We start from the raw sequence: 26,505 nt of genomic DNA, 5'->3' as shown, positions 1-26,505 counted from the left end.
GCTGTAACCCGATCATACCCTCTCCTTCATACAGTGGGGCAGCTGTCACTAATGTCTGTCTGACACAGTCCCCAACAGCATAAAAAACCCCAAAAATGTGTCTCAGACGGAAAGCGATGGAAGTGCAATGACACAGAACTATTCTTGTGACTATATTTGAACTGGTATTAAAACTATAAAGACATTTTCCATTCGTAATCTCTTCACTCTTTGCTCATGCCAGCGTGACATTATGTGTCATTATTTGAAGACCCTCTCATATTTTAATTGGATGTCACAGTCAGAGCCCTGATAGCGCTTTCTGAGGCGACTAACACCCGTGCAATATGTTAAAGAGAACTTGTTTTAACACACGATTTGCCTCTTTTTGAGTTTGAACACAGCGGGGGACCTGGAGACCAGTTCCAAAACTTGAAGCAGAAAGTGGAGGAGATTTCAGGAAAAAAAAAAAGGCCTTGGGATAAACAAATTATGGGATTACTCGACAAGGTCAAACTCTTGTTGCCATGAATAACAAATAAGTTAAAAGAAATAAGTCAAAGGGGAGTGGATTTTGCTGCAGAGCTTTTCTTGCGCAGATGGCACGGCCAGATAACGATGACCTCATCAGAGCTAAGAGAGAGTAATCTGACACCTGATATTTATTTTTTGTCTGTAACAGGTGAGGTGCAGGAAAAGTAGTGACCGATACGATGAGCGCAACCGTGGTCCTAAGTGAGGGGTTGGGGAGTGTTTGAAGTAGAAAGCTACAGTTTGTGCCCTGGATGAATTTTTAATGGATGCTTTTTACCGTCTGAGTGTCTCTGGTAGTGCTTGAGCGATTTGTCATCGTTGTGGACCTCTGTCCTCTCTGCTTTGGAGGCAGGATGGTTAAGCATCTATAGGCGTGTGTGTGAGTGTATGAGTGTGTGAGCGTGTGAGAGAGTAACAAGCAGAGGTCATGATGGGGATGAAGTTCCTCCAGGCTGGAAATGGGCAGCTGGAGGCTTTGCTCCCTCCAATGAATACATAATTTGAAAACACGGAGAAAAAAAAGCCTCTATAAAGGCTCCCTCTTTTTGATTGTTGTACTCAATAACATACATGAGTGCAGGGACACTGAGCAGGGCTCAAATCCTTATCATTAAAACATGGGATTGCTCTTTTCATGGGAGTCACACTGAAACAATTACAGAGACTGTACATACACACGCTCCCTGGCAGAACAACTCTGAAGCTACTTGAGTTGAAAATATAGCGACGAGGGTAAAAAAAACAGCAAAATAACAGCTGCTCGTATGCAAAGAGTCCGCGTTGTCACCTCCAAAGGGAAGTCACTGCACTGGAGAGTGATGTGACCTCAGCGCTGTGTCCTTGCCTGGGGGCTGTGTTCTGTCTGTGTAGCGGTATGGTACATATGGGCATGTATGTGTGTACGTGCACGAGTTTGGGTGCATCGGTGAACATGTTTGTGTGAAGGGATGGCAAATGAGGTCACGGGTCAAGCTCGTCACCCCCCTACAGCAATAGGTCAACGGCCCTTTGCGTTTGAGGCAGTGCGGCCACTTGACACAGACGTTCAAGCTCCTGGGACCTCGGTGCCGTCTCTGCTTTCAGCTGTGAAGGTTTAAATTCAGTGGCATGAACTGCTCATTTTCATAATACATTAGTGTTTGTATAGAGTGGACCATATAGGCTGATTTAAAAAAAAAAATGTAATTTCCCAAAGTGCATGAAGCAGCTGTGTTTGCAGCTGCTTTGCTGAATTCATTATCTTGACTGCAAATTAAATCAATCTTCAGGCCATCCTTCATTTAATGAATGACATCAGCCTCTTTCATCATATCCTATATTATGTATATACATATATACGCAAATATACCACAACCTTTTGCATTCTTTCAATCACGTTGACATTATATTGTACGTATGACATTTTAGTAGTTGAAAGCAGTATTCTGCTTCATGTTTAATTTTTTATCCTATTGTAAATTACATAGAGAGATTATAAAAAAAATGCCCTTTACTATTTAGTCATCAGTTGTTTGATGTTTGACAAACGTACATAAAGATCAATGATGATGGATTAGGTTACCACAAAAATTAATATCTAAGTGCTGCACTGGTTACTTTACTGGCAAAAAAAAGTTGTATAAGAGGTAACAAAAATATGAGTTTATATACATTTGTCAGTACGGGTACTGAACACACTGGGTGACATTTGTTTTCTGCTCTGGAGAAGTTACACATTTAAATGACTGTAATACACAGTAGGTTTTTTTATTTAATAGGTTTATTTGAAGCCTGTAGTCAGCCGCAAGGATTTGTTTTATTGTGAAAGCTAAAAAAAGACTCCAGTGACAGATTCTTATTATTCTGTTTAAAGTGCAAAATTGAAATGTTAACAGCTCCCGATTTGACATGGAGATAATTGTGGTTAATGGACTGAGACTGGTAAAGAGCTCAGGAATAAGCAAAATGGACACGTGTAAGACTCCTTGCTTGAATCCTGACAGAATACCGAATGCCAGACTGTCTTAACACCCACTGCAAGCCCAGTGAATCTGAAAACCTGTAATGTGAAGCCAAAAAAAACCTCCTGAAACTAAACCAAGGGCTGCCAGATCCAGGCTGTTTGCAGCTACACAAACAAAAAGATGTCAGTGTCCTGGAGACCAGGGTCAGTCAAGGAGACTGGTGCAGGCTGAGAGACAGGAAAGCACATGCCGGCTGCGCGGGTCAGAGAGGTACCTGAGAGATGTCCATCACAGCGTCGCAGCTGAGAGGCCGGGCAGAGGTCAGGTCATTGAATCCCAGCAGAGTGGAGATGATGCCGTTCTGATCAATCCTACGAATCATTGTCCCGTCCACAAAGAAGATTACACCGCGCTTATCCACAGTAATTCCTGGAGATAAAAGTTGCCCAGTGGACAGGGGAGAAAAACACCCATCAGTTATTTTGTTTTCGTCTGTATCTTAATGCGAGGACAGAGCACCACTTAATGACACTTTAGGGCTATTTGTTGCCATAAAAATTAAAGACTAATCACAGCAATGAGACTAATGTGAGGATTGATTTGTTCAATCAATAACATGGAGCAATAGAAACATCAAAATAGATGAATAGGACTGTGGGCATTGATTCAATTACAACTAAAACTCAATGAAGTTTTTTCCCTTTTTTTTCTTCGTTCCCAGCCTCTAATAAGTAAGAAGCTGAAAACACTGACCTCAGCTGTGCACATGTTCTTTATTTTTCCTGTTATAATCGAGGTGTGACGATATTTACACAACAATAAACACATCTTTTCTTCAGTTTTATGTTTCCAATACCAACCTGAATATTATACATCTCCCATTTGGAGTGGAGTGCTATTTCAGGGGCACATGAATCACGATTTCATCCCAGTAGAGGAAAAAAAGTGAGCATGTGATCTAATGACTAAGTAATGCATCATCTGAATATGAAGGCGATGGGAAAGAGAGGCACCAGGAAAAGCATGCTGTTACAAAATAAATTCTGGTTTTATTATAACTGAAGCTAATAAGTTACATGTGCAGCCAGTGATGTGTTTACTGAAGAGTCAACTTGGCATTCATTTATTAACCCTTAGTGCTCACGCGGCACGGATCTTTGCCGCAGGTGCACCCATGGTAATAATGCACAACACCTTATATAGACATCCTGGGGGTGTGTTTAAAGGTCACATAAAAATGCTTCTTATGTGTTGTTGAGTCAAAGTTATGATTTACTTTATGTCACATTTTTTTGTAGTGATATAAATGAGCAAGAATTGTGCAGAAGTCACAAAATAGAGTGTTTTTTTCTTTTCTTTTTGTTCATAAAAACAAAAAATGTTCACAAATTCAACCCGATTTTAAACATTTTGTGTACTTTTTGCTCAGGTGTGTTTATAAAGTTGGTGTTAAAAGTTAAAGTTTTTTTTTTTCCATCAGATTGCCTAGGTTGTGCTGGAAAAAAAGGATATAAGACACTCTATATTGCACATTCCTATAGCAGCAGGCAAAATGCTCTTCTCTTTTGTTGTTTTGAATGTTTCTTTGAAACATCCTTTTTTTTATTTTAGGAAAAAACTAAGAAACTGTACCTCTGGGGTTGGTGAGCGTGGCCTCAACAGCTTTTCCTCCGTCTCCACAGCGAGCGTCATCGTATGGGAGGCACTGGTCACCAGTGCCGGCCACCAGCTCCAGGTTCTTGGCCACGTCTTTCACAACGTTCAGAGATTTCACCTTGAACACCTTTCTGCTGCTGGTGTCAGAAAGGTACACGGCGCCGTTCACAGGACTGGTGGCCAGATAGTACTTGTGAGCGGGGCTGTTGCTAAGGGAAGGACGGGAGAGAAGAAGAGGAAGAAAGCCGGGTCAGTAAAGCTTGAAGAGGCTTTCAGTAAGAAACATTGTGTAATACAATTAAAATGGATTCAAAAGCCATTTTAGAGAGTTAAATAGGCACAATTACAATTTAAACCAATGACATGGAGAAAGAAAACATTTAATGGGATTAAACGTGGAGAAATAGAATGAGGTTATATAATGATGGAGATTATAACTCATCAGTTTACAGTCAGCATAATTAAACATCCCTGGTGTCAAACAAAAGGTGATACTCCACTTGTCTAAATACATTCAGAACATAGAAGCATTGAAGAGGATGTATATTTAGAAGAATGATGGTCCAGTGGGACATTGACGGAGATCGTAATTACTGCTCCTTCCCCCGATCCAAGAAATATCTTGGATATGATGTGAAAACAACATGAAACAGACACTGTCTATACAATAGTGATAGCCTGGTTAGTGCTAGAAAGAGTACAAACAAGCATGTTTTCCATTTCCCTTGGGACTTTTTTTTTTTTAAAGACAAGCAACATCCAAACACATTATGCATCCATCAAGCAACTGAAAATATCCTGTTACCCAACCAGACCGACTGACAAAAGAACCGAATATAACAAATCCTGCTGTGGAGGGATGTATGTGATCTAGCGGCATTACTGCAGTCAGGATAGGTGTCAGAAAACACCGAAGATAAAGATAGCTGTGGACAAATCCATAGTAGTACAAATTAAGTGGCAGCAGCAACAGAGACCGGATTATTTCTGTTGAAAGTCTGCTGTTGCTGCTACACACACACACACACACACACACACAAGCTGCAGCTGAACGGTTTATGGTGTCACAAAATAAGTTATAAGAAACAAACAAACAAAGAAACAATACACAAAACAAACAGCAATGACTGATCTTAGTGGATTTTACAAGCTTGGCCGTACTCTCACGACTGCCATGCATAGCATAAATGACATTAAAGGTGGTTTATTTGCGGATTTCAAAGAAAAAATATGGTTGACTGACACTAGATATATTAGTTGACAGGGGTGGTAATTGCAGGGTATTTCATGAATACATGGCCATTATAATGATAATATAATAATACGGCAATTTTGTGATAATCAGTATATTGATAGACAGTCTTATAACAACATATCTGTCTAAATAAAGAATACAAAATGCCCCTGAAAAGGGTTACACTCTTTTCACTGATGTCAGCTACAATTCTGCTGCATTCTACTATATCTATATAGAACTTTATTTTTATTTCCCTTTACATGATGCTGGTGAGACAAACTGTTGAGGCTGAATCAGTGTAGAGCTACATATTTCTTAAAAGGAACACTTCACAGATTTGCATTTAGCTTTGTATTACTAGAATAGGGCTAGCATTCTAGTAACAAAGAAAAGAATGAAGATATTTCTCAACTCAGTGGAAACTGAGGTTGGGAAGCACAATTTTTCAATAATACTACTATATTCTAGTAATACAAAGCTAAATGCAAATTGGTGAAGTATTCCTTTAAATGTTTTTGGCAGCAGTGTGCTGTTAATCATATCTCATGAGTCAGAATGATTAAATATTGCCCTATTCATATTGGTGTCATACTCCCTATTGGATGATTATCAAAAAATGTATCAACAAGACGGGCTCATCTGTTAAAGGGACAACAGGCAACTTGTGTGTCCAATGTAAAGACAGAGCAGTCGCCAGATGCCAGTAAGACACGGATACTTTTCCTCCGAGCTGGTGTTGTCGCGTGTCATATTTAACACGACTGTTTGTAGGTGTTCGGTGAACACATCCTCTGCAGGAGTGTAGGTCAGGGAAAACACAGTAGCAGTAACCATTGTTTCCTAAATCAATTTGTCATTTTTCTGCAAAAATCCCATCCTGATGGGCAACAGAATAACAGGAAAAGCCAGTGTTATAGGAGATCAATATAAATGCTGACTGTGTTATTTTTCTATCACCATTACACTGTGCAATCAGTTTATATCAAGTTCAAGTTCAGTCCAAAAATGTGACTATTCGAGCTCTAAGTGGATCCATATTTTTGTAAATGTTTGCTGGTTGGTTGAATTGAGCCCTTTGTTCGTTTCTTAATTTTTTCCTAAATTGGTCAGCGCCACCTCCAAGTTCACCCGAGTTATCAGGAGAAGATGTAACACAGTTCTGCCAGAAACCGATAAGCATTTTGGGAGAAGCCTGTCAGCAGCATGTCATTCAAAGTGGATTAAGACAGAATTTCAACTATAACCTTGAGGGTTATTTTTTTCCCTCCCAGACTTGCGGTTGACAGGACAGTGCCAAAGCTTATAGTTTTATAACACAACAAGATCACAGTCCAGTGGGTCTGAGGCACTGTCAGGTGCAGAATATGATTTTAAATGACAATTGACCTTCACTGAATCAGTGTTGACAGCAAATCTCAGTCCACTGCCTGAATTGACTGATATGTTAGCCTATAGTACATTTCAGGTACAAGTGGCTGGCTCAGAAAATCAACTGCTGTCTTGTGTGCAAAGGTGTTTTTTTTTTCTTTCTTAAAATAAATAAACAAATAAATAAATCTCCCTCTGCATGATGGAAATGCAACAACAGCTGTCAAGTGCTGCCAAAGCAACAGGCAGCACAGCCCTAACCGTAAAGCCACGAAGGCCAGCCAGGAGCCAGGAAAAGCTATAAGTAAGTCAGGTCGACTGACAGCAATGATGTTACAGAGACCAAAAGAAATCCCCATCTACACGTCAACTATGAAAAATGGCGTTTGTGTAAATCTTCACAGTGGACGGGGTTTTTGCCATAAAGCTCGGTTTGGATTGACGCAGCTTTGACAAAAGGCCAAAACACAAAAAAAAACCCAAACCTGTGTAAGCGTGGACATGGAGTCAGAGTAGGTCAGTAGCAAGCCTCAATACATGGATTCCACTTTGCATTCTATCTGCTGTGTGCAATCAGCTGATACCTTATCAGCTCCCGAGTTGCATGTCAAACAGTAGTGGCCCCCCCACGGTGTTTGAAACTATGAGGTGCTGTACCCTGACCTTGAGCTATGACCATATTCTGCCTCTATATTCACTGACAACATCTAGTTTGTAAAAGATAATTGGATTTTGCTGCATGCTGGTGTGACAACCGAGGGAGCATGCATGGAGTGGATGGGGGGGGCGGGGATCCTTAGTAGGGGGTCAATGAACACAGCGGTGACATCACCAGCCTATATACAGGCCTATAGCTGGCTCACCCATTTTATACAGAACCCTGACCCACGCGGGGGTTTTCCAGAATAAATCTAATTTATTATTTGCAAATGTCTTTGGTGCAGTGATGCAAGAGGAAAAGAGCACTGACATTCCCCTTGTCGTGCTCTGGAAAAGAGAACATATTTGATGTAAAAGTGAGTGAACATGAGTGGGTATACCGATGTGTTTGTTCTGCCAAAAAATAAAAAAAGAGATTTACAGACTGAAAGAGATGGTTGCAGAGACAGAAAAGGCAAGAGAGAGCTGCTGCTGCTGCTTGTTTTATTAATGCGGTCAGTGACCAGAAGCACCGGGTTTCTCATCCTCAATTTGACCACATGTTCCCCCGCTGAAGTCATGACCCTCTGACAGAAAGTCAATCAATAGTCTCTTTGACTGAGACACGATATCTAAAGACAGCACACGGAGATTTCCCCCGCTACCTGCCATTGGACATTCTGTCTATGTCTCTTAAACCACTGATATAATCTACCGTACGCCGAGCTGCCATTTTAGTCTCACCTTGCGTTAATATTCTTTTCATTTTCCAGTGTATAAAGTAGTTAAAAAGCACCATAATCTTCTAAAGGTCATGGGATAACATTAACATCTTCTGAGGTTATTTTCAGACATGAAGTCAGAAATGTGGTCATGACAATTAAAAGTTTGCTGTTAAACTCAGAATTCTGACTTTAAGAATTCTGGGTTTAAAGTCAGAATTCTGAGAATAAAGTCAGAACTCAAATATTTTTTTCCTGTGTGGCCCTAATCCTCTTCCGTACAAATGCAGGGAGGTTAGATGTATTAAAGGAACACTTCACCGATTTGCATTTAGCTTTGTATTACTAGAATAGGGGTAGTATTTTTGAAAATGTGGGCTGTTTCTGTTTCCCCTGAGTTGAGAAATATCTTCATTCTTTTTTTTGTTACGTACCCACCAGTGACACTTGGTCCTGTTAGCAAAGATGGTGGACACTGTTTACATTCTGAATGAGGTCCCGTTCCCCTTCGAGTGGGTCTAAAAGGTGCGGAATTAGTGTTGCAGTTTCAAGCCTCGGACCAAGTGCCACTGGTGGGCACGTAACAAAAAAAGAATGAAGAATACTAGAAAAATAGGGGTAGAAAAATACTACCCCTATTCTAGTAATACATTCTAAGTATTCCTTTAAAGGCAACAACTTTATGGAACACTGAGGGGAAAGGGCCGCACCTGCCCTGAGCATGAAGGAGCTGTCACATGGGTTCACTGGAAGAATCTCTGCAAATTTGACTGGGAAGCTGGCAGCAGTTCTGGAAAATGTCCGAGGTAATTTCCGCAGACTTTGCATGTGTACCCAATTTCAGGGAATTGGACTCTGTAGCATGGTTTGTTTTGGATTGCAGTGGATGTGGCAAGAAGTTTTATATTACAGTTTGAAATGTTTACTCAAGTGATGTTTGAGACAATGGCATAACATTGAATTATATCGAGCAACACAATTCGACTCCTGTTATTAACCCTGAGGAAAAGTTCAGCCTCTATTGACTCAATAATTAGCTGCAGTCTCTCTGTGCAATCTCTCTCTCACACACACACCCACACACACACCCACACACACACACACACACACACACACACACACACACACACACACAGGTATATAAAAACAAAAAAACAAAAAAAAAAACACTGTGGGGACCAAAGCAATGAATGCAGAGATAACATTAGCTCAGGAGATATAGTTAATAAACCCATGAAGGTGAAAATTATGCAGTCAGTATTTCAAGATAGGATCATTGTGCTGTGTGTCTGAAATGGACTCCAAAGGTCATTTCGACACCAAGTGTATGGACTGCACCATTTTTGATATTTAACACTGTGCAGCTTACCTATGCCTGAAGTCTTTATTTCTGTCAGAGTTTGACACAAGCAGCGGAAATGAGAGAGAGGAGGAGAAAGAAGAGGAAATGTTAGTTGTTAGTAGAGAGAGTTAGTCAGAAGAGAATCATGACAAACATTTAGAAAGTGGTATTTGCTGCTAACGTGAACAAACACATTCATCTTTCTGCTCCAACATTTTCTGGTAAGACCCCATTACATTTGCTATCAGGGCCAAACTCTGGCTGCTACAGGTGGATGTGAGAGGCAAGACCATCAATCCTGGGCCTTTGGGGCATTTTTCTCTTTCTCAATCGACCTCAGTGGTTTATGACCTGTGTGCAAGCAGCTGAGCCTCGGTTCTTCCGAGTGAGTGTTAGTAGGCTACTCCTCCCATTACCTGAGCTCCAGGACACTGGTGACATTCCCCGTGGTGAAAATCCTCCGTACGTAGTTGAAGTCGCCCACATACAGGCTACCATCCGAGCCGCACGCCAGCGCCACGGGGGCGAGGAGCTTGTTTCCGTCAGCGAGGCCGTTACAACTGGGGCAGGAGATGCTGCGCCTGCGCCCGTTTCCCATCACGCTGCCGATCACAGGGGGCTGCTGGGAGATGAAGACATTCTCCCCATTTCCCATGTGAAGAATACCTGATAAGGGCACAGGGAAGAAAGAAGTAACACCAGCAACCTGTTTTAGTTTTAGGACTAGAGGCTCAATTTTCCAAAAAAAAAAAACGATATGCAAACAAAACCCCAAGTGCATACTTGGTTATCTGATGAGAACTGGTGTCTAAGGCTGAGATTAAAAACAATATCACTTGAGGCTATTAAAAATAAGAACAAATTATTGAATATTGAACAGCTAAATCAGATTTCATGAATAAATGAGGCTCATGAAAGGTACAACTCAGTTGTGGCTATATTTTGCAACTTTGGTTGGGAGGTGGTCTTAAAAAAAGGTGCATCACTAAAGCGGAGGAGTACTTCCATACAATATGTTAAATAAATGCACCCAACAGTTGCACAACAACCCCGCAGCAAACAAACAGCATCCACAGTGAGTCAAATAAAAGGTCAATGATTTGAGGTTAAATTCATATTTTCAGAGGACACATAGTTCCTGTTTGAGTGTGGTGATGCACACAAGCTGTTTTATAATACAGGGACATTCACATCAGTTAGTCAGTGCTGATCCCTATTCTGTAATCACTGTGGTAGAAAGTTACAGTCCATTGCTACTGTGTGACATACTGTACAACTTTGCTAATAAGACTTGGCTGTGTGTGATTTTAACACGCCGATAACAAAGATTGCATCTAATTAGTTTCAGTAAGATATGCTCACATGCACATATCAACTGCAGCTCCGTCAAAATGTGATTTACGTCACTTCATTAGCCATTCTCGTTTGTTTATTTCATCAGTTTACTTGAAAGAGACAATCACAGACAAAAAGACAGCTGTAGCATGTCAACGCATGAAATAGTGCATATTAGAGTATTTAATCTAAAGATCAGACAATATAATTATGAAAGCAAGAGCACAACTAAGAGAGCACACACTTAAAAAATAAAATGCTGTTTAAGTGAAGCCTCCTCCCGATTCTGCCAGCTGCAATTCCAAAAATATGCAACTCCACTTGGAATCTGTAGAGAACATTATTTCCAATCTGCTGTGCAGAGACGCACAGAGGGCTTTGTGATTGTGTTGGGAAATTCCACGTTGTAAGATTTAATTAATAAATAAATAAATAAATAAATAAATAAATGAAGACGTCGTGCACGCTGCTTCGAGTGTGTGTAATAATGTGGAGTGCAGTAAAACAAGCAGCGCGCAACGAGATTAAAGCGGGATGCTTACAGCATGTGGCGCTGTTCCCGCTGGATGTGTCAGTAGGAAGGAATTCACTTACAGAGGTTGTCCCACAATATTTAAGTCTCCCTGTCTGCTAACAGTTCAACACACAGGATTTAGTTTGAATTATAGCAACTTTTTTATCACTCAAATTTAGTAAGGTGATTAGAAGGAACTATTTTCTGTGGTGTGACAAAGTCAGAGGAGACATTTTTTATCACTTTACAGTGACTGCAACAGATATTTTTGTGCATTTCTGCCAACTGTAGCCATAATAACTACCCAGTGTGACTTGAATTTGCAAAAATAGGAGGACCCAGCAGATGGAAACTTGGGCACAATGTCATGTCAAAAAGGCAAATTGGCACTGGCGAAATCTCCTGGAGCTAGAAAATTACCACACAGGCACAGTCACAAAAAAAAAAAGAAAAAGATTTGCCCCAAAGTCAACAAAATACATTGTGCCTGCATGACAACCACGGAAAGTGTTCACATGCAGGCATTCAGGCATGTACCCACACAAACGTGCGCACGTGCTTCTATTACTGTTGCCAGTTTACTCTTGGAAAAAATTCAGATATGCAAATGTAAAGATGTTCCTGCTGCCCAATCAATATAATCTTATTTGAAATTCAGCATCTGCATGTCTGCAATGTTTTTTTCTGCTCCTGATAGTGGCCTGACTTCTTTGAGCAGCCCAAGATTCGGTCTATCAAAAAAGATTAGCCAAGCGTAACCCTTTTGGGATCGGATTTAATCTTGCAGACTGCTGCTGCTTGCTGCTGCTGCTAGGAAGAGCATACTGATCGCAATTAAATTAGGGCTGATTCTAAAAGTGCTAGTCATGAACAAGAGACTGAGGTGCCAAAGGGTGGATGCAGTGGAGGAACTAGCGACGGAGGCGATGCGAGGGCAAGTGGCAGCTCACTCCCCTTCCTGTGGACAGCACATTCAGACTCAGCAGGTTTCCTGTGACAGATCAAAGTGCCACCTTCCTGAGCACTTTCCAAATAAGTATGCCTCATCTCCTCTGATGAGCCCTTCTAGATACAAGGAGACTGTGAAATGTAGCTAGTGACAGGTGCAGCCCAAAGTTTTTCTTTCTTCTTGCCTCCTCCTGCCTTTCAGGAGTAATTTGCTGGCAATAAGAAAATTGACCCCTCTTAGCTAAAAATAGACAGTGACAATAAAAAAATAAAAAAATAAAAAAAAGTGGGATCCATCTGTGGGCACTGGTGCACTGAAAGCACCTCAAAATGCTACAGAGAGGGAGGAAAACTCAATGTCCCACTAAAAGCATCATCTGAGGCACATGGTGGTACTTATCTGCACTCATGGGAACATTGTGAATGATGTGTACAACATGAGATCAGGAGACGAGGCCTACAAATCAAAAATGTTTCAGTCTTACAAATCAAAATGTCTATTAATTATTGATTTTACAAAAAACTATTAAAAAATCTGTGATTGTGGTATATCAATGTAAACCGGTGATCCACCGCTGATGTTAGGAAACTAATAGTGCACTGTTCAATGTGAGATTTCATCAGTATTAAACAATCTTTTTATATGTAGGTGTTTCAAATTGAGGAGTTGAGAAAATGGCAAAAACAAGCTGACTCACCACTCTGGATGTTTAAAGCGTGGTGCTTGTCTATGGTCCATCCTCCCAGTTTGGAGGCTGTGGTTTCGTACCCTTGCAGAACAGCAGTCCTCTTCTCCCAGAGAATAAGATCGGGGCATGACTCATACTCAAAACCGACAGACACTGAAAAAAAAGAAAGAAAGAATCGAACTGGCATTAGAGAACTGAACACATTTAGGGAGAAAAGCAGATATTTTAATCATCACTCACCAAAAGCTTCCGAGAGGCCGTAGACCTTCTGGCTGTAGACGTCGGCCTTGTCCCACACAAAGTCGTACGAGAGGTTAGGGGATGCGGGAAACCACTTCCTGAAGAGCCTGCCTTCCACAGCCACCATCAGGTGAACTTTCATCAGGTTGAAAGGGATTGTGGGGTGGGTGAGGGTCACTCTCAGAATTGACTTGTAACCCGCGGTCCTGCTGCTCAAATAGCCCAGATTCATATCGGTCCCCGGTATGGGTACTTCCTCCTGCAGGGACTGCGGACAAAAAAACATGGATCATAAGGCAGCCGATAGGAACTGTAAATGCTAAACTGATAAGAAATGGTTATGTGAAGATTAATATGATGCCTCTATATATTACGGAATATCAATTTGTCATTGCTGTGGTCAGCGGGCCAATATAACCCCTGTCAGACATTTTTCATGCCCTTGTCTCCAACCAAATATATATGGATCCGAGGGGGAAGATAAGAAATATCAATTTGAGGACAATTACACAGAAACCGATGAAGGATTTCATCATTATGCACTCCAGTGGGTATTTTTCATAATTGAGTTAATAATAGCAGATCCTTCATTAGGGCAGTCGCCTTCGCTGCGATCCATACGACATTGGCATCCATGGGCTTAGAGATTGCACGGTTCGATTGGGACAAGGTGATGCGGCGATAAAAATTAAAAAAAGTCACCCCTGATAATTGCTGTGAAAAATGTCAGATCATTAAAGATGGATTTGTTTTTAGAAAAAAATAACATTTTAAAAATCTGTGATAATGACACCTTAAAAATGTGATTGTGCAATGCTAAAAATAATGATATCGACACATACTGAACCTTTTTTTATATTGCAACTTGATTTATATAACTGTTGTTATATAAATATTGCTATAGATAGACACTCTAAGAAAAATGGATGTAGTCCATTGCCTGAGATTAACCTGGAAGTTAAAAATTGGACTACTTCTCATTTGATTTACGTTAGGGGTTAACGGTCTCAGTGGCAAATTTCCGATCTCTTTCAATTGCACAATGCCAATTTGTTGATTATGTTCCCGTTTGGAGTAAAATTGACAGTGACACATGTCACACATGAGTGGATACCGGCGTGGTTAAGTGGTTGCAGGTGAGTTGATGTCTGTGACTGTCTGGGTTTTAAAATGGAGAATTTTATGTTGTGTCACTGCTAAAAACATTATCAGGATTTAAAAAAATAAAAACCTAGGTTGGTTGACACGTGTAGTCGCTATGTGGACTGAAATATAGTTTCAATGATAAAATAAAAATCAATTTTATTGCACCAGAGAAACATTTTACAAATCTAGATAATAATGTTTTTTAAAACTGTGTTACGTGTGTAATGCATAAATATTATATGAATATTGAACCTCGGTCACATCACTATTTAAGACTTAACCACATGTATTGTTGTTGAATTATTGCCCAGCCCTAAGTCCAATTACACTACAACAATAAGTTCAGGTTAGGGTCAGCGTAAGAAATTTCCCCCGAGGTCAGACCTGAAACTTCTTCACAGATAGAACAGTAGGTCAGCAGTCAGACACTGTGCGGCGCTTGCATGTAGGATCAGAGGTCGACGGCAGAGGTTTGGTTGACCAACTCTTCTCTGCTCTAATTAAGTCACCCCCGGTCGCCTGTCTCTAGTGCACAGAACACGACGACAATTAAAACAACCACAAACAAAGCCACATCAGTGTCACCTGTGATCGGTTCCTTCTTGGTAAATGCTCACGCGGTGCAGCCGAACTATTTGGACACTTTTAAAATGGACCAGTACAATTTGGATGATGTCCCCGTTTAATGCATTTACGGCTCAAGGAACGGCAAAGGCGAGGCTGCTATAAATAGCCTGGACTGCATACGAACCTCACTGATATGCCATAAATCTTATGAAGCAAACTGGGAGACAAAGTAATTAGGGAAGGGCACAAAGATGCCTGCCAGACATGCGGTAGCCACACATTCAGCTGTGCACATCCAAACGTGTTGTCTTGTCCCCGATCAAAAAAAAAAAAAAATCAAAAAAACAATACATGTAGACAGATATCAAAAAATATACAGTCAAGATAATAACAAATCCTTTCCTAGTGGTGCTTGTATGCTGCTCCTGAGAGTCTATGACCCAGGAGAAATTAAAAAATGTCCTAGCTGTTTTCTGTGTGCGAGGTAATCATCATCACTCTGCAGTGAGACAGTACAATGCACACTGTAAATCGCCCAAGTTCCACAAGCCAATTACACCAGGGAGATAAAATCACAGGACTGCCCTGAGCCAGAGTTACTATCACACTTGTATTTGATGAATAGCCTTCATAGTCTCCCCCAGATGTGTGGCATGAATCATTCGGAGGAGAAACCTGTGTAGATCATAACCCCGCGGGGCAGCGGGGACAACGCGCGCGCCGGAGCATCTACCTGGATTTCGGGCACGACCGTCCCCCTTTCGGAGCAAGAGCCGGCAAAGGCAGTGAGCGGGGCCGGGGAAACCACGGGGCTGGGCCTGGTGAAGCTGCTGAGGTCACAGCTCGGGATGTCATTCTCCTCGTGCCGCATAACGATGGTATCCATGACGAAGAAGCGTCCCCATGACAACCACAGTGTGTGTTCCTGGGTGATGAATGGAGCGCGCTCAAAGTGCAGGGCGATGGCTATGCCCCCGTTGGTCACTAAGTCAAAGCTGGAAGAGGGAGAGACATGAGAGGTGTCAGAAGGATGAATGTTGATTCACATGCAGCGGAGGTTAAATACATCCAATGCAAGTAAATACGGTAAATCATACATTACTTAACATAGGGACGTCGCAGTCCGTTTAAAACCTTAGGGGGCCTCTAAAACCTTAAATTATACACTGTTTATTTCATAGAAAAGCAGAAAATAGCGTTTAAAGGTTGAATCAGGCATCTGTATATTTACATGGTTCATTACACGCAAAAATGGAGGAAACAGCGTTGAAACATGTTAAGCTTTGTTTGCATTTTACACAAGACTGAGTTGAATTGACTTGATTTGTTTGAATTTACTTATATTTAAGTTTATTACAAATAATCCGTAATAATCTATTTACATTAACTTGACAAATTGCAAAGTAACTTTTTATTTTATGAATAATATGTGGTTATTCAAAGCTTAATCACAATCTATTTGCTTATTTGTGCGACCCCTCATGGCCCACCAGGGGACCGTGGTCCACACTTTGGGAATCACTGCTGTAAACAACCCATTTACTAGCGTATGTCGTGAGACTAAAACCACGCAGAAATTTGCATTGAGTATGATAAAAGCCAGGAATAAACAAATAACAGTAACATGTTCTTTGAAAAATAATTATTAATGCAGTCTTATCTATTGGGCACACACAGATGGGAGATGTTTGATCACAATGTAAGAAATAAATCTCCTAATTAATGTCATAATCTGTGGATATGATTTGAAGGAAAAGAACAGATGCATGCTTTGAGTTCAAACAAGCATCTCTGTGTGTGTATGTGCGAGAGAGAGAGAGGGAGAGAGAGAGAGAGGGAGAGTGTGTGTGTACTTGTATTTGTTACCTCTTTAGGACCTTTTCTATCATACACACTGATCTTGTCAGGACTAGTGGTCCTTACAGAGACCCAAAACCTGGATCCGGTTTAGTCTATAGCAATGATTTGAGGTTAGGTTAAGGACACAAACTGATTACGGTTATGGTACGGGATAATGCTTTGTTTAGACCGTCCATACGAATCGACGTCAATGCAGTGTCCTGTGAAGAACAGCTACGCAAACATTGGTGTGTGTGTGTGTGTGTGTGATGCACTGTGCTCCTGTGCTCACATATTTATGTGAGAGGTAAAGATTGGTGCTGCAGGGTGGAGGCAGCCGCCACTTCTCTATCGATCCCTGAGACGAAGGCTGTCCACTCTAACATCAGTCTAAAAGCCCTGCAATGCAATCCCATCTACTGTTGCATTAAAGGGCCTCTACACCTCCTGACTGACCTGACTGGGTCTCAGTAAACAGGCAGAACTCACCGCAATTTCATCACTTCTAAATGCAGCATGGTGACAAACAGCGTTGCCTGTACAGGACTTCTGCAGTCCTGTCTTGTCACTTCACTGTAAGAGCCAATTAGCATTGGGTCACCTGAAAGCTCCGGGGACAGGGCCTGACTCGCACATGGGAAACATCTTTTAGAGGTAAAAAAGCAGGTGCAAATAATGGCCTCCAAACTAGGCAGTCTCCCTCTTGGTTTAAGCTCCCATATAAAGAATCTGCTCCATCTAACTTCCCTTGAGGGAGAACATCTGATTGGCTGAGGCGATAAACAATGGTTTGTTCCGCCCTTGGTGTTTTGCCCTTGGCTGGGTCTGATTGGAGTGCCTTTGCCCAGCAGTACAGAGGCTGCAGAGCTAATGGGGGCTGTGATAGCGCTGCCCTTGTGCTGCCGCGATCAGTCAGATGCTGTGCAGCTGTAACCGGTCAGTCTGCATGACACCTCACCTGGCCGGCTCTGGCAATGCTCGCTCAAAACACTTCTGGTGGTGGGATTTCGGTGGCCGTTATAGATCATGGCAACAGCCTTAAGCCATGTGACAAAACATATTAATCTGCATACAACGGCCTTGCTTGCTTGTGTCCTGAAGAGAACGCATCAGGCTCTGAGAGCTAAATCTGCCAAAGAAGTTGACGTGCACAATCGTTTCTCAGCCAATGTGTATTTATTATGTACAGGGTGGTATCTACTTAAGTTTAAATAAGTCAAACAAGGACACAGCAACAGTTGTTAAAGATGAATAACGGCAGTATACTGTGGGGTGGGAATACAAAATACTCTAAAAGTTGAGGAGTTGCAATATTTTGTCTAACTTTTCAGTATAATAGATCACGGGTGTCATAATTGGCCTGGGGGCCAATGAGCATCGTCTGGTCAAGAGGGGAGAGACAAAAAGTGGGGGAAAAATAACTAAGTGGGCAATATGACCTTCAAATTATAACATAATAAATATATTTATGATAACACTTAATTGAATTTCAAAGTAAAAGTTCTTGTTTTGTTATGGAATGACGTAGTTTATAGTTATGACATATTTTATGACGCAAAATGAATCTATGAATATCAAAAACAGAGAAATATATCTATAAGTAATGCTGAATGTTTAATGACAATTACAACCGAATGTCGTATTAGAACTATTATAAAAAATGTAAAACATACTATAGCAAATGTATTTAGTCTCATATTCTGTCATCTCACTGTGTTTAAAGGAAGAGGACGTAAATATAACAAGATATTAAGTGGTGGGCCACATGTTATTGATTTGGGGGGCCACATGTGGCCCACGGGCTGCCAGTTTGACACCACAGTTAAATATGCTCAGGGAAAAAGGTGTAAAGAGTTTGTGTTTAACTGAGATAGGTAGAAGTAAAACAATCATGATAATATTTTGATATGAAATGTGGCCGCTAGAGAACGGTGGCATACTGGGTCATTGGGATGGATCTTTAAAAAAAAAATAAAAAAAAAATAAATAAATTATAATAAAAAAAAAATGCCAAGTCATCACCATCACTCTTACAGATGTCTTTGCAAGCACGCAATAATGTAATTAGCTGGAATCCATGTCAGCATTTACTCATTACTGGAAAAAGTCATATAGGGGAATGGCTCTATCTCAATGCTCAGCCAGGCAGAAAATGGCTGCACAGTTGTAAAGAAGCTAAACTAACCTCCTTCGTTTAGGCCAGAAAACTTTTCAAGATAGTGGGAAAGGTAATTCAAAAAAAACTAAAACTAAGCCCTTAGACAATAAAGAACACACCATAAAAATGAGTTGAGACAGCTTTCCTATTTCTAAGTGGCTGAACAGGTGCATTTCTGATTTCACGCTGCACTGAGCGTGTTTACAATGATTGCAGAGGAGTTGCAGGAGACTGGGCATGTTTACAGGGGAACCTGGGAGATGGAGTAGTGTTTACATATATGCTGGAAGGGAAAGAAGAGCATGGCGCTTTGCAAAAAGAGAAACAGAGTGGTGCATAGGAAACATTTCATACATGGGGGGAGGATATTGATGAGGGAAGTCAGTGCAGTGGAAAGGACACAAGTCCTGGGCTCCAGAAAGGCACAGGGATGAGGAAATAGTAGTGGCCAGAAATGGACAGTGGGTAATTGCAGGAGGAAGAGAATGAAGGGATGGAGAGCAAAGGAAAGAAGTGAAGAAGGTCAAAATGATAAGGTAGCGATGTGAGATTTCTGTATAACTAGGAAGACGTGGCGACTGACAAGAAAAAGGAGGGAATGCGTAGGAGAAAGAATGATCGAGATCAAAACAGCAGCGAAAATGTGGGCCTGTGGAGTGTCAGCGACAGATAAAAGTGTCAGGACAAAGTGGGGCTTGGATAGTAAACACCAATTCGTACAGTGCTGTGATAGAGGAGCTTGGTTTGCCACAAAGCCCACACACACACCCCTAACAAAGCCACTAACACACTGTGGCTACTGTGAGAGATACAGAGGATTGGAGGTGGAGTATGACACTCTATGTGTGTGCAACCTGGAAATAACAGAAGCTATAGTGACAACATTACTCTAAGTGTTTTCTCTCAAGTGTTCCTCTTTCATTCCGAGAAACACGGCAGCACCAATCTGAGGTTTTAGTCTGCATTTTGCTCGGAAAACACGCGCGGAGCCAGAGCAGGTGGCACAAAGTCACTCGAAGGAAGCCACAAAGAAAACTCAGACTTTTTCCCTCTTGTTATTTTTAGAGCACCTTAACACAAACATTTATCTTTCTCCAAAAAGGTCTCCAGTGGTGCGGCAATTAATCAAAAAGAAGCCAGACAATGAGTTTATTGATGAGGTTACCACTTTCTTGCCGAGGCAGAAGACTTGTAGACTTGTCTGAGGAAGCTACTCTTTTAAGATCTTTTTTTTTTTTTCAATCAGTGCTATATATCTTTGCTATCCGCTACTTTATGAATTTAAAATTAAGGTTAGGATCAGGAGTACTTCTTTTTCTCCAATGACACCGATGGCAAATTAAGCTACAACGTAAAAAAGGAGAAGGATGTTCCAGATATTAACCGCACGTGTGTGGCCTCAACTTAAAACGTCTCACTTAAAATTAAATCCTCCGTTGTCAAATAAATAACATCCATCTGCACTACGTTTCCTAGCCCCAGTGATCTGCTTTGAATTGCCATATTTTATTCTTCCCCCTCCCTTGATGCTACTGAAGCATAACTTATGAGTGCACCAGAAGGGCTTTGTTTGATTTCTCTGGGAATTGAGCCGAGAACTCCAAAATTGGACCAAATGAAAGCACAAAGCAGATCAATGGCAGCACAGTTTGTGGTGGCAACAGTGTTTTTTTTTTTTTTTCTGCCATCATTAGAATTCAACACAGATAAACAGCAGTATTTGACAATCATATAAGCATCACTGTAACATCTCAGTGGCGTATACTTACGCAGCAGGCACTCTTTGTGTGTGTGTGTGTGTTTGTGTGTTGACAGAGGGCTCTTACCTTCCGTCCTGCCTGGTAATTGTGTAACCGTAGGATGGGTTGTTGATGAAGCTGATGTTGACTCCGACCAGTGGCGTTCCGTCAGAGGTCACAACTTGTCCACGGATAACACAAGCGTGGCTGTGTGGGAATAAGACGGAGCCACGGCGTTACATTTATGGAAGACTTTTACATTAATAAAACTACATACATACATACATACATACATACATAGTATACTATAATATGTCATTACAGCGCTGTGTGTATGACTGTTTTAAATGTAGTCTACCAACCCTGTGGCAATCGATAATCGATAATCCGTCTTCACAAATGACCGGCTGCACTGAGGGTTCATAAATCCCAAATCTGTCATGTTCGTGAAGAGGACATGGGCAAAAACAAAAAGGGTTTTTTGTCTTTTTAGATTAGGGCTGCAAAAACAAATCTAGTAGTTAATGAATCAGCAACTATTTTGATAATGGATAATAAATAAATAAGTTATTTGTGAAGAAAATAAGACCAAAGGACCAAACAAGTATTGATTAATTATTTTCATGTAGTTCTTATCACACTGCTTAAATGATTGCGTTTTATTATTGCGTCTAGTTACTTAATGACGTGAAAAACAGGTTAATAAAAAGCTGAGACTGAATCGCAATCGGTTGAGCTTTGACATTGGCGGGACCTTGATTGTCGATCACAACCACATAGATTTATGCTCAAAAATAACAAATAATAAACAAAGTTGGCGGCACCCACACTCAACATATTAACTATGGGTGTTTTGCTTATATGCAGCATGAGGAACTGGCGGCGGGTTTATGCACAGTCGGTGAATAGAGACAAATCAACAGATCCTATCCTAGAAATGTATTAATCCCAAAGGGGCGATTCCATGGCTTATAGGGCAGTAATTAAAGATATTTAAGAAGGGTTAAGGAGAAAGAAACAAAACAAAAACAATATGTTAACAAGTAATTAACAAATTAAAGCGCACACTGACAGTATGTGCAAATGTGTAAAAGGTATGAATGTATATAAAAAGCAAACAAGTGAGTAAATAAGTTTACAGTACTGGATTGTTAAGGTGCAGCTAATGCAAACACGTGTAAATAAACACAGTAACGTATCTTTCTTGCACCAACAGAACAATTGAAAAGTTGTGGTTGTTTTTAAAGGGAAACATTTTTCTATACATTAAACGCCCAGAATAGACACAAACTGATACCTTGTAGGTTTTCTCAGAGGATTTCTCTATCCAGAATGGATAATAAGATAAGGAAGCTTTTGTTTGCTCTTGCTCTAATTAAAAAAAAAGAGAGAAAAAAAGGAGGATTTATCTTTTTCATTATACAACGCAAGAGTGGAAAATAATAGGACGGCAGATTGGAAGACTTGCTCTGCTAGTTATCAAGACCTTGACAGGTTTCCAGAATGACATCAAGTCGTCAGATGCGGCATAAATTACGTCTGATCATCAGTCCCCACCAATCAATAGTACAAAGTTGTTAAATTCAACTCCTAATCTCACTGAACTGATGCGATCAGAGATTTGCTGTATCACATCTCTGCTGAGGAACCCCGACCTCGTAATTAGCGTCAGCCAACGTATGGTCGACCATCGTTTCTGTAGAGGTTTGCAAAAAAACCCTGCCATTCTGCCACTTCTTCATTAGACCGTGGCTATTATTAATACATTTGGGTCTTAAACACTGCCACATACTGGAAACAATTAACACTAGCGTGTTAGTAGTTGCCCTCAACATGTCCTTACCAGAGGCAAGATCATTCACCCTACACTATCCTGGTCCCCTGGAACCCCATTTTATGTTAATTAGGGCAGGTCTCCTTCAGAAGACCTTGGCTGTCCACCACCACACTGTTAACAAGCAAGGAGATACTGCTCTGAATCCTAGGTCTCATGCCCAAAGATCCTTCTAGACTCATTTACATTGAATTACCACTAAAGTTAACCTAGAACAGGCTTGGCCATATGCGATTAATCATTCATGCCAGCAGTTTATTTTAGTCTTGTTTGAAAAGGTAATCATCCACATTTTCTTCAGACAGAGCCGTAGAAGTGGAACTATTTGCTCTTTGCTGCCTCTGTGAACCACACGGGGAGACGATTCCTCGCCGTCGAAGACAAACGATTTAAATATTGACATCAAATATCACAGAGAGAGGAAGAAAGAGCAGCAAAGGGGTCGTGAAGCCTTCAGTGCAGAAACTTCCCCCCCGTGAGTGGGATTTCACTCATCCAGACGTCTTCACAAAGTCGAAAGCATACTCCATAATATTTCCAACCTCCAGTTGATCATACATCATCCACAGAGGGCAAAGTCAGGACATGTTAAGAAAAATAAACAGGTGGGCCCTCTGAACTCAGCAGGATATTGTCTCTGGTTTAGGTTCTTTTACGGGGGGAGTAGAATACTTTTTTTGCACCAATATTATCACTATAAGTTTCTTTTTTATTTTAAAGGAAAACATGCTTAAAAAAAGCCATGTTGTAAAGCCTTGGTGAACAATGTGCAGACTTTGCAACAACAGTGAAAATAAAGTAGAAAAGGAAGAAATGAGCACAAACACCCAGGTGTCCTGTTTCCATCACTGCTGATTGGAGTGTGAGCCGATGAAAACCTGTGTCGACTGCAGTGTCATTAGACGCAGGAGTGAATGCTGATTATATCTATTCCCATTGCAGACAAAAGCCAGATGTTCCTGGGTCTTAATGGGCTTTTCCCCACTGGTGGATCTTTAATCCTTAATGGCTAAGTGAGTCCAGTCAAGTCTTGATGTGGATTTTGCCACCGATTTTTGCCCGGCATGAAGCATGGGCTCATCAAGGTGCGGTGCAAATCAAGGTTGCTGTCAGATAATCGTCCTCTGGATATTGTACGGCGAGAGCGGGGCCATCAATATGTAACGCTAACTACAGCACTGTGCGTGCATGGAAAATTCCACTTTTCTACTGACTGATCACACACACAACGTACGAGAAAACTAACGAAAACAACCACTGGTGAAATATCATTGACACAACTCTGTTAAAGACTTTTGTTAAACAGAAAATTGTTAAACATCTCCTTTAACCAGAATACAACTGTGAAGAAGCTGCATTACTCAATCGGATTCTGGATAAAATAGATTTAAGTATAGAGTACTTTAAATGAGGAAGGCTAATAAATGGTACCACCACCAACCGCAGAGGCAACAAAAACACCATTATCCATGCAAATGACTTGATTATAGGGTAAACCCTGCTGCAAATAAGCATGTCCCTGCGGTCCTCTTTTTCCCTCGCCTGTATGTTACTCAGCACACCGTAGAATGGAAAGTGAGGACACATCAAGGTACATTTTTACTTCTCTAAATATGAGAGTCAATTTAAGAGATGTTATTCCAGACTCTGATGGCCTCGTGCTTATACAAGTGTAATAAATAAAATAAGGAAAGTGCAAGCGAGTAAATTAAGCAAATAGCCTCTGCCTTGCTATTATAAACCAGCTATCAATCTTTGGCCATATTGTTCCATAGACAAAGTCCCTGTTTACTATTCCAGTCAGCATCCATTGCCGGGCCTTGGCAGTCACTTGTATTGTGTGTCATGGCGGCGAGTCGAGACATTTTATGCAGTGGCAGATGCTTTATTTAGTGGCACCTTTGCAGCTTTTTGTGGTGGGAAACATCAGGAATAGCACTCCGACATGTCTAATAGCATGAGGAAGTGGTTAGTGGATCAATAAAAAGATGATCGGGTGACAAGGACAGGCGTATCAGGACGATGCGAGGACCGTGCCTGTGAGGCTCATCTCAAGCACAGAGCCCCCCTGTCATAACTGCTCATATCTGTCAGTGGGTGGGGAACGAATACCGAGCATGAATAATAGATTGCCAGTGATATTTTTAGGTGAGCGGAGGCCTCCTCCAATCTCGCAGCTCATCTCTGGATTCTCCATTTTACTTATTTATCACTGCATCTCCTTGTGTGAGAGAGACAAGAGCATTACTCAATCCCCCTCTGCCTCCGCCCTCTGTCCAGCGAAGAGCGGCAAAATGTTGAGTGGTTCTTAAAACGCCGAAGCAAAAATGTCAATGAGGGAGAATGTCACAAATGTGTGTCTTACAGGGGGCTTTTCTTAAGTATCGACAGACGTGGACACAAAAAGTTCAGACGGACGTGGAGCTGGAGCGGCATGACAGGAGCTGATATATTGATTTTCACCGACAAGTGATGTCTGATCACGGACGGATAACAAACACAGGCATCAAAGACCAACATATTGAATAAAGACAGTGAAGAGACGAGACCTTGCTGACGGTGTGTGAAAAAAATATATGCCCGTCAGATTCATATTTTTTAGGTTCTTCTCCCCATTTCTAGTGAATAATGGATGATCTCTGTAACCACACCCACGTAACATTCACTACCGTGAGCAATGAAAACGCAGAGGGAAGAACTAATTCAACATGCCCCCGTCTCATTGAAGGCAGGCGTTTGGTCACATTTTAGATTCCACACCCTCCAGGGGGAAGGAGAAGCTCGATAAGACACATTACATGCAGGATTTGCAAAGTGAAGGGGAAGTATTTAAAAAAAAAAAAACACTCCCATGTGTCCACTCCTCCTGGCCGACTTGGCTAAGCACTTTCTATGCATCCCTGGTACCAGCCTTTTTGCAGAGAAGGTGCTGTAATGCATGTTTTCTCTCCCTGTGTCACTCTGTCTCTGCAGTACGGCGCTGAGCAGTGACACTGTAAATAAAAACGCAGTCAACGTCTGTCTAGTCTATGTATGTCGTTAATCAAGAATCGTTTCTGAATTGAATCGTACACCTGCTAATTCATATGTAAGCAAATTGTGAATTTGTAGAGCTGCAACTAACGATTGTTTTCATAATCGATTAATCTGACGATTATTTTCTCGATTCATCGTTTGGTCCATAAAATATCAGAAAACCTTAAAAAAATTGTTGATCGGTGTTTGTCACACCTGGAAATGATGATGTTCTCAAATGTCTTGTTTTGTCCACAAACCAAAATGATTAACCTTTAATGATTTCTCTGTTATCCGGAGCAAAGAAATGAAGAAAATACTCACATTTAAGAAGCTTAAACAATCGGAAATCTTGTTTTAATCATGAAAAAGCTTCGAACCGATGAACCGATTATCAAAATAGTTGTCGATTAATTTAGTAATCGATTAATAATCCATTCATCGATTAATTGTTTCAGCTCTAGAATGCTGTTAATCGTGCACCCCTATGATTTGCACATCTGAGATACGGTGAGCTGCAAATTACGCTGATGGAAATGATCCTACAAAACACGCGAGACACGCTTCTGAGATTGATCTGTCCTTAAGTACAGAGAAAAGGCGGTTGCTGGACTACAAATCTGGACTACAAATCTCTGCCATCTACCAAGTATAAAAGCCTCAAATAATGACTCCATGCCGCAGAGTTTGTCTGCTTCATCTGCTGCTTTTGACACCACACTAGAAAATGTAATCACCAGAGACGAAAACATTTTAAATAGTCTCAACTTCTTCTCTCCTTTTTTCTCCCCTTCACTATTTTGTTTTGATTGTTTCGCGAGAGCATCATACGCCAAGATGAGAGAGATCCATAAGCAAGTGGGAAGCAAATAAGGTGACAGCCTCATGAGCGATTAGAGATGAAAAGAGAAGGAGACAAAGGGAAAGAGAGGCAGGGGACTTTGACAGACGTCCTAGCTTGATATGAGCGTGTCTCAGATTCCGTGGTAGGGGTGTCATGAGCTCTGCCTCTGGGAGTGGGCCTCAGATGGATTACAGTATGAGTGATCACAATACATGAA

At 41.1% G+C, this 26,505-nt stretch overlaps 1 protein-coding gene across 13 annotated transcripts in view; it reads right to left on the bottom strand.

Annotated features, from left to right (window-relative positions):
* tenm4 (teneurin transmembrane protein 4) overlaps nucleotides 1-26,505 on the bottom strand; it is a 171,693-nt gene that overhangs the window by 30,645 nt on the left and 114,543 nt on the right. For 8 of the 13 annotated variants that reach the window (XM_058634905.1, XM_058634908.1, XM_058634911.1 and 5 more), the window contains 8 exons: nucleotides 20,683-20,802; nucleotides 15,593-15,854; nucleotides 13,147-13,414; nucleotides 12,916-13,059; nucleotides 9,837-10,086; nucleotides 9,448-9,468; nucleotides 4,089-4,321; nucleotides 2,731-2,885 (listed from right to left, as the gene is read on the bottom strand). In XM_058634905.1, coding sequence (XP_058490888.1) covers nucleotides 2,731-2,885; nucleotides 4,089-4,321; nucleotides 9,448-9,468; nucleotides 9,837-10,086; nucleotides 12,916-13,059; nucleotides 13,147-13,414; nucleotides 15,593-15,854; nucleotides 20,683-20,802 — 1,453 coding nt within the window. The remainder of the gene's footprint in view (nucleotides 1-2,730; nucleotides 2,886-4,088; nucleotides 4,322-9,447; nucleotides 9,469-9,836; nucleotides 10,087-12,915; nucleotides 13,060-13,146; nucleotides 13,415-15,592; nucleotides 15,855-20,682; nucleotides 20,803-26,505) is intronic. The other 5 variants (XM_058634906.1, XM_058634909.1, XM_058634912.1 and 2 more) reach the window with 1 other exon arrangement.

The sequence above is a fragment of the Solea solea genome, chromosome 7 (assembly GCF_958295425.1).
Source record: "Solea solea chromosome 7, fSolSol10.1, whole genome shotgun sequence".
NCBI lineage: Eukaryota > Metazoa > Chordata > Actinopteri > Pleuronectiformes > Soleidae > Solea > Solea solea.
Note: the sequence above shows the minus strand (reverse complement) of the source record. Positions and strands in the feature narration are given on the sequence as shown.